Raw genomic sequence first — 8,869 nt, 5'->3', positions numbered from 1 at the left:
GGTCTGGGGTTACATGGGGGAGGGTCTCTTGGGGGATATTACATGGACGATGGCATCTCTGGGATAAGAGTCTGGGGGGAAGGGTCTCTGGGCAAATGGGCTGGGAGCATGTGGGGCAAGGGTGTCGGGAAGAGGTTGTAGGGGATTATGGGGGGAGGGTCTTTTGGGGGCTGGGAGGGGGAGGGTCCTACACCTGTTCCTCACCGCCCCGCCCCTTACCCAGGTGAGCAGAGACCCGCACAGCTCAGCCTTGTCCACGCTCATGGTTCCGGTTCCGGCTCTGGCTCCGGCTCTAGTCAAGCAGGTCAGGCCGCCGCTGCCGCCGCCGCCACGGCCGTCGGGTCCGCCACCAGCGAGAAGCGCAGCCGCTCGGCGGGCCTAGAGCGCCGCTGCCCCGCCCCCCCAACCTGGCCTAGCCCCGCCCCCGAGGGCTCGGCGTGGCTCCGCCCCAAGCGCTGCCTACTGCCAGACCGGGGCACGAGGCCCTACTAAGCCCCGCCCCTCCCTGCCTCCCATCTCCGCCATCTTGGAGCCGGGCAGCCTGACTGATTTAGGCTGGGCCGCCCGTCCTTTCTTGCCCGTCCGAGGTCATTCATCTTGGCTATTTCCCTGCCTCACGACAACCACGACCTAAGGACTAAGTGTTTATGGAGGGTGCTCACACCAGGGACTTTTTCCACAAGGCCGCAAAGGCCACCGCAGAGGCGGTAGAATGGGAAGGAGTGTCTACCTGGGATTACCGGAGGGTCCACCGGGCCGCAGGGCGTTTAAAAACGGGCCCGCGTGTCTGGTGGGGCCCATATGGAGACCCTTACATCCCCGGCCTTGCGTGTCTACATTAGCCCACAAGGAGGCGCTTACACCCCTGGGGCTGCGTGTCTACAGTGGTCCACCAGGAGGCGCTTACACCCCAGGGGATGCGTATCTACAAGAGCCCACAAGGAGGCTCTTACAACGTGGGCTGCGTGTCTACAGTGGCCCACAAGTGGGCGCTCACACCTCGGTGACTGGACTTATACTTACAAGGGCCTTTTCCCCCTCCCCCCGCAGGGCTAGGCTGAATTTGGAGCTGGGGCCCGAGGCACTTCCTGTATTGGGTACTACCCGGGCACTGCGGAGGGGGGTGGGGAGCGGGGGAATGGGACGAGAAGATCCTGGTGCAGAAGGACTGATGCAGAGATCTGAAGGAATACCCATCATAAACCTGAACGGACTGTCGAAATTCTCTTAGCAGGATCCAGGTGTGGTATCACTAACAGGCAGGTTGGGGAGGTTGGGCAGTATGACCCCTGAAGTCCCCACCAACTCTGAGAAGAGAGAGAGAGAAAGGAGACAGAGACAGGGCACAAAGTGACAAGAGATAGACGGTGGCAAAGATTAAAAACAGAACAAAGATGGATGGTAAGAATCAGACGTCTATAAACTCCCCCTCCGTCCTTGCCAGACACCAACACACACACACACACACCCTCTCCTACCCTTTGACCTGAGAACCCTGTTCAGGCCAAGCCATGCCTTCTCTTTACACTAACAGTCTGTAATTGTCTATAATGCTTTAGGGCCTCATAGGCCCTACAGACAGACTGGCCAGAAACTCCTATGTTTTCTAGCTTTTCACTGCCTGGGTAAATTGAATGGGGATGGGAAGGGAAGTCCCAGATCCCACATTTGGGGGAAGGGAGGGTCCTGGGCTCCAGATGTAGGGTGGGGGGTAACCAGGACTGGGCCTAGCTCCATCCAAATCTCCCTGGGGCCTGAGGAGTTTCCCGGAAAGTGCAGGGGCCAAGGGAGGGAACTGGAGCTGCTGGGAAACCAGCTTGACTCACTACTCTTCCCCACCCCCCCTTCCAATCTCAGCCCACAGCCCTGCCTGCCACAGCTGGATCCAGACCTTTTCCCCTCCTCCACATACAGCAGCATTCAGACTCTCCCTCCCCCCCATGTCCACCCCCAGACATCTATATAGAAAAACCACTGGGGATGTCGACCTCTTCCCATTGCCCCCTCCCCCCACATACACTTGACACTTGGAGGAGATCCCTCTCCACATACCAGAGCTACAACTAGACTAAACCTAGCCTGTTCCCCCTCTCCCCATCTTCACTATCTCTGTCTTGTGAACCCATGGGCATCTGCAGACCCTTGTCTTCCAGGGTCTCTTGTCTGTTCCCAGGTTCCCTATGTTGGGTAGGAGTCTGTGACACTCCAGAGTCTAAATTGGGGGTTCTGAACCTTTTTCTTGTGTTATGGAGCCCTTTGGCAGTCTTGGTGAAGCCTATGGGCCCCTTCTGTTTTAGATGTATAAAATATACAGGATTGAAAACAAATTATATTTAAATATAGTTATCAATGTGTGTGAGGGGAAGCAAGTGCACAGATCCAAGGTTAAGGCTCCTTACCTACATGGAAGATTTGAAGATTGTGGTGGCTGATATGGACCCGCATTTGTATTTGAGCCCTAGTTTCTCCCTCCATAAAGTGGGGACAATAATCTTTGTACTGCTATTCCCCCTCATGGACTTATAAAGAAAGTGCATTATAAACCTTAAAACCTTATGAACAAATACAGAGGGGATTAGGGAGGGAGGAGCTACTGAGCAGAAGGCAGGAGGGAACTGAGGGAACTGGGAGCTCAGGGCCCCAGGTAACCCCCAAAAAAGGGAGTGGGGGAAGAGCTATGTGTCTGGGTGGGTCTCATGCCTGCTTGTGTATCCATTTCTTCGTCTTTCTCAATCTCTGCTTTTTTCAGTCTCTTTTTCATTTTCACATTTTGGGGGTCAGTTGGAGGCTGACCCAGGGAGGAGCTTTGGCTAGCTAAGAGATGGGGAAAGGGCCATGTGCCAAATGAGGATCAAGATGGGACTGACAAGCAAGGGGGCCTGTATGTGAGATGACCGACAGTTAAGGACTGGGAAGAGGGGGCTATATGTTTGGTGTGGACAGGGAGGGGTCGGTGTACTTGAGGATGCACAGGAACTTGTACGAAAGACTAAGAAGGGGAAGGAGCTGGGCTTAAGCACTGGAAGAAAGATATTTGAGGGCCTCATATGGGGAGGGAGGCGAGGGGGCCTCAGTGCGTGTCGGGGAAGGATCTGCCAGCATGACGGTAAAGAGGCGGGCCCTGTGTGCGTGACGGAAATGGGAGGGGGCCGCGTGCGTGACGAGGGTGGGGAAGGGATCTGTGTGCGTGCGTGCGTGACGAAGAATGCGTTCTCTAGGGGAGTGGGAATCCGGTGGTTGGGGATGGGGAGGGACTAAGTACATCTGTGCTTGTGTGCGTCTGGGGAAAACGTGTGCATGGGTCCCTAGGGCGCTGCGGGAGGGGCAGTGGTAGGGGGATCTGGGAAAGCTGGGCTCGTGGTTGCCCCTCCCCTGTCCCCTCACTTCGTGCGAGCCCCATCCCACACCTGCGCCCACCACCCCTTTTCCTTTCCTCCTCCCCTCTTTGAGGGGCTTTTCAAACTGTTGTAAAACCGGGAGGCTGTTAACCCCTTCCTGCGGGGCTGAAACCAAACTGGGGCTTCCCCAGGCTGGGACAACGGGGCCACCAGCTGCACCCCCATCTCCATGGGAACCGCGGCTTCCGGCCTTTTTTACTCTCCCCTCACCTTCCAGAGCTTCATATGATTGAACTGGCTTGGAGAGGGGAGTGGGTGGGTGGGGGGAACCTTTTCCTGACCCACCCTGATTGTCCTGGGGTGAGAGGGTTCAGTGCCCTTCCCTCCCTGGCTGTGACTCAGACCCTAGGGTCCCCAGCGTACGGGTGGGGGTGGGGGGGGGCTCCACCCTATGAATCATCTCTCCTCGAGGCTTTCTCTGTAGTGTGGGGGGATCCCCTGAGGGGCTCAGTCCCCTCCACTCTACTTCTTCAGCCCAGTCCTAATAGAGACTTGGGAGCCTGAGCTAAAGCACCAAAGTGCAAGACAGTGGGAAGCTTTCTAGTTCAGCCACTTTATCCTGTAGGTGGTGGGGGTGGAGTGGTTTGGGGAGCAGCTGGAACCCAGACTGAAGAGGAGACTTTTGATTCCCAGCCTAGGACTATTGATGGAAGCTAAGATGTTTAGATCACATCTTTCCAGCTGAGGACTAGAAATCAGGACCCAGGTGGCTGTTTTGGCCCCACTCTTCCCACAGAATCTGGGAAGGGCCAGTATGGGTTTGTGGGGGGGGGGCAGTGACTCACTCAGGCTTGGGGAGGCCTTGGACTCTCACCCTGTGGCCCCAACTCAAGGGCTCAACACCAGCACAAATAAACATGCTTTTGCTGTGCCCACATGCATGTCTCTGGGTCTGAGAGTCAACATAATAGACCAGGGGCCACCCAGTATGGCAAGTCTGTCACAGCTTACATGATCAGAATCATGTGGTATACATACCAAAGTCATGTATGCAATAACTATCTGGGAACAAATCTGACTGCCTGAAGGAGCTAGGTCCCCATCTCCCTAGCAGACAGGAAGTTTTTGCAGAGAAAGCTGGTAGAGAAAACAGTTAAAAAAAAACTGTTGTTCTATTCATTCCAGTCCTAACTTCACAGCTAAAGTTATCAGCTGCCCCCCCCCCACCTAGGTTCTGACTCAAAACATCTCCCCTCAGACTAGGCCCCAGACCCCAAGAGGATGAAGGCATCAAACTCCTAGCTCAGCCTCTTCTAGTGTGCTCCTGCCCCTCTCCTTAAGCCACCAGTCTCAGTCTGAATGCCATTTCCAGTTCAGTGGACCTCTGGTCTGACCTGGAGAGCTCTTGATAGAAGAACAGGGCTGGTTGCTGGAAATTCTTAGACCTGATTGGTCCCCTCCCCTTCTGCTCAACCCTCAAGTCTGGCATGGAGGCCCAGGATTCCCCTCCAAGAACTTAACACATAAGTCCCAATTCTTCAGATTTGGTCCTAAGGGCTTCCCCTCAGGGCTCTACTTAGAGACCTTCTTAAAATCCACTTTCTTTGCTCCTTGTCAGAGAAAACTGCCCCTACCCCTGGTCAGTTCCTGTGAGGTTCCTCATTCCCCCTCCCAGGTCAGATCCAAAGGTCCTGAGGAGTGGGTCTTCTCAAAGTCTGGCTCTGAAGGGCCAGGATCCATTCCTCTTTACCCCAGGCCACAAGGACTAGTCTTAACGCCCCCAGGTCTGGCCCTGAGGCCTGGTTCTCCACACCCTACCACCACACCCCTCCCCCTCCCTCATCCCCACCTCCTGCCATGCACCCAGGAAGTGAGAGGCGGTGGGAGGAATGAGGAGGAACCCGTCTGGCCCGTTGGGGGCCTCCTCCCTGCCACCCTCATTCCCCAGCTCTGACACAGCCCCGCCCCCAAGAGCTGAGGGCTCAGAATGCCTGGGTCCTGGTGGAGAGGCTTGAAGCCTAGCCAGCCAGAGCTGTGGGGGAAGGGTAAAAGGAGGAGGAACTGAAGGATGAAGCCCAAGTCTGGTCTAGTGTCTCGGGAACATCCTGTGGACTGGAGATTCCCGGCTCTCCCCTCATCCCAAACCACCTCCTCTGGGACCTCTGGGAGACATCAGCTTGGGTCATCAGACAGTGAAAACAGGGTCACCAAAACCCCGACACATAGCTGGAGGGACACACACACACACACAAACCCATACTTATCCAAGATACAAATATAGCCCAGTTATACATACACAAACATGCAATATAAACACATATAGGTGAGAGATGCACGAACACACACACACACACACACACACACCCCTAACCTAGTACCCCAACTGAGATATCCAGATGCCTACTGAGAACAAACCTCAGTACACAATTAGACACATATACAACCCAGGGAGGACACAAGAAGGACACAGACACTGACTGATATGATACACACACCAGAGAACATACTCAAATGTACAACCTAGACACAACCACTAACCCAGTCCTGACCCTCTTGCTTCTCTGGTACTCCCTCCCCATCCTGACAGTAACATTGATGTTTCCTATCTCAAATCAATTGGAATACTCTCTCCCTTCTTCTCCCTGAGGATTTCAAGTGGTGGGGGGTAATGGGACAGAGGGGATCTGTTAGTAACTTTCTCAGTTTATTTGCCCCTCTACCTGTCTGTCTGTCCTTGTTTCCCTGGAGGGTTCTCTGAGTCCCCATTCAATTTGTGAGGTTTCACATCCAGGAACTTGCTAGAACATTTTCCCTACTAACTACTTAGACCTTAATACTGTTGTACCTGACTGGGTATTGGTTTTATGGGAATAATTCCTCTTCCACACCTGGGGCAATGGCCCCCTCCCTCACATCTCCTATAGTGATGAGTCAGAGGGAAGAGGATGGGCCCAGTACTTCCTACTTCCAGGAAAGATTGGGAGCCCTGGAACTGGGGAGTGGGGTAGGAGATTGACCTGCCCCACCCAAGTAAAGACTCAAGGCTTTGCTTCCTGGCACTGAACCCCAGGCACTCAGAATAGGTTTAGCTAGAGGCTGACTTTAACCACTCCAGGGAACTTGGGGGCTGGGACAGGGGGGCATTGGATGAAATCCCTCAAATTCTTTCCTCAGTCTCTATTGCTTCCTCTTTTCTTCCTCCTGAGTTTAATCTGATTTAAAACTGGAAGAAACCTCAGAAGTCATCTAGTTAAACTCCTTCATTTTGTTGAATAAGAAAACTGAAGCCCAGAAAAGGGAAAGGACTTACCCAAAGTAACTCATCCAGGTAGTAGTAGCAGATTCAAGATTTGAACTCAGGTCTCCTAATTTGAGATCCAGGGCTGTTTTCACTATAACACACTGCCTCTCAATCTTTCCTTCCTCTTTAACCACCCCCTCCATCCCTTTCTTAGCCCATAGAACAGGATTTGAATTGCTGGAAAAGTCAGGGTTAAGGCTGAAGATAGTTCAGTCTCCTCAAATTCCCTCTTGAACTCAGCTAGTATTCCTTTTTCCTTCCTCATAAATTTCATAGGGGTTAGATTTGGAGGGACTACACATGCTGCCTAATTCAGCTCCCTAAATTTGTAGATGGAAACTTGCAGCCCACTAGCTTGCCTATAGCCACACAGAGAGCACATAACAGAAGTAGTATTTGAACCCAGGACCCTTGGCTCCAAATCTAGCCAGCTACTTAAATCCCACTCCTGGCTTCCAGAGCAGGCAGGGAAGGAGGGGCCTAACCCTCCCCAACTCCCCATTGAATTTGACCTCTTCCTCTTTCTCTGCTTCCTCTCCGGCCCTGCCCCCTCCCCAGAACTTACTTCCTGGAGCTAGGAAACCTGACCTCTGGGTTCTAGCAGCAGCTGGCTTGCTTGCTGACTGAACAGGGGGACTCTCCCCTTTCCAGACCTCAGTTTCCCGGGGTGAACAAGTGGCCTCTGATTAGCTAGCGATTTTTGGAGAGACAAGATGGGGAAAGGTTTACTAGGTTATTTATAAGAAGGAGAAGTTAGGTTGCAGGGCATGTTGTCCAAAAGCCCCAAAGAGTACTGTCTTGGAGGGAAGTCACCCCAGCCTCTAGGGCTTCCTCTTTCTGAGAGGGCCAGAGGCCAACCAGATGTCTATAGATGGTGCCCACCTCCCTGGGGCTTGGGCAGTGCTCATAGGTGGGGGAGCAGGGGGAGTCTTCTGTCCACGCCTACCTGGCTGTTGGAGACTTTGGCGCCAGCAGGGCGGCTGGGGGGGAGGTGGTGCCCAAGAAACACAGGCCACAAGGGTGAGGCTGGCATGGAGGCTGTCCTGAACCTGGAACCTGCCGGACTAGCCCTCTCAAGGACCTAGGAGAGTGGGGGTGGGGTGGGGACAGAGAAACAGGGATGATCTCCCTTTCTTTCAGTCTTCAATATGTATAGGTTTTTATCCCATCCCCACAACAATATGCATACCCCACCCCCATTCCAATTAATTTCTATTCAATAGAATGAACAACTGTTCTGGTTAGCCTCTTCCATTCCTTTCCTTCTTCATTAAGAATAATTTCTGCATCATTTTATCCCTTTTCTCTGCCACGCCTCTTTGCCCTGAACTGCCTATTAGTCTATTTTCCATGTTTTTAAACTTTTGATACTTAATTCTTTATAAATAAATGTCTCTAGACATAAAAAGATATGTGGATCTGCATCTCTCTCCAATTCCCTTTTTCTGTATGTTTCTCTGTCTTTATGTTTCTGTATATTTCTGTTTCTTTGATATGCTTGAGCAGAGCAGAGTGGTTACAAAGCTGTCTCTCAGTTTCTTTCCTGTCTCTGTTGGCATCTGTATTTCTGTGACTATTGTCTACTTCTGTTTCTATCCCCAAAATAAGAATTTTAGTTGTAAGAGACCTTGGAGGTGAAGTAGTTATTCTCGATCTCTGTCTTTCTGTCTCTGTCTCTCTCCTCCTCCCTCCCTCTTTCCCTCTCTTTCCTCTCTCTTCCTCCCTTTCTCTGTCTCTCTAAATCTGTTTCTTTCTCTCTCCCTCTCTTCCTATCTTAATAATGTCGATGTCTACTTCTGTCTTTAGATCTCAGTCTCTTTCAGTCCCTTTTCCCTGTTTCCCATCCCTTTAACCTGATATCTATCTCTTTAGCTGACCAAGGTCTGCTGTGGGAGCTGAGTCACCAGAGCCTCTGGGTCCCAGCCCTACCCTGGCCCTGGCTTGAGAGATTGAACTCCTGAGAGCAGTGGGTGGATGTTGCATGAAGAATGGGGGCTGGGGTAGCCCATGAATGAGAGTCTGTACCCCTCCCCCAGCAGTCATCTTACCCGTCCTCTCTGTTGCTTCCCTCCACCTTCATCTCCTCCCTTCTCTCTATCATGGGAAAGCCCCTGTAGAGGCCCTGGCCTCCCTCAGCCCAATGGTCTTGCCAGGTGTCAGTCAGGGAGTCATTAGCATGGGCGGGAGACAGAGAGACTGGCAAAGTGCCGGCCAGACATAGCCCATCTCC

General features: G+C 52.7%; 1 protein-coding gene across 2 annotated transcripts in view; it reads right to left on the bottom strand.

The window, feature by feature from the left end:
- HOOK2 (hook microtubule tethering protein 2) overlaps positions 1-398 on the bottom strand; it is an 8,874-nt gene extending 8,476 nt beyond the window's left edge. For both annotated transcript variants that reach the window (XM_069082977.1, XM_069082978.1), the window contains exon 1: positions 220-398. In XM_069082977.1, the coding sequence (XP_068939078.1) occupies positions 220-264 (45 nt within the window). In that variant the 5' untranslated portion in view covers positions 265-398. The remainder of the gene's footprint in view (positions 1-219) is intronic.
- Positions 399-8,869: the final 8,471 nt, after the last annotated feature.

This window comes from Petaurus breviceps, unplaced genomic scaffold, assembly GCF_028583685.1.
Source record: "Petaurus breviceps papuanus isolate PSGF00001 unplaced genomic scaffold, PetGlider_PUasm1.0 172, whole genome shotgun sequence".
NCBI lineage: Eukaryota > Metazoa > Chordata > Mammalia > Diprotodontia > Petauridae > Petaurus > Petaurus breviceps.
This window is presented reverse-complemented; position numbering and strand designations above follow the sequence as displayed.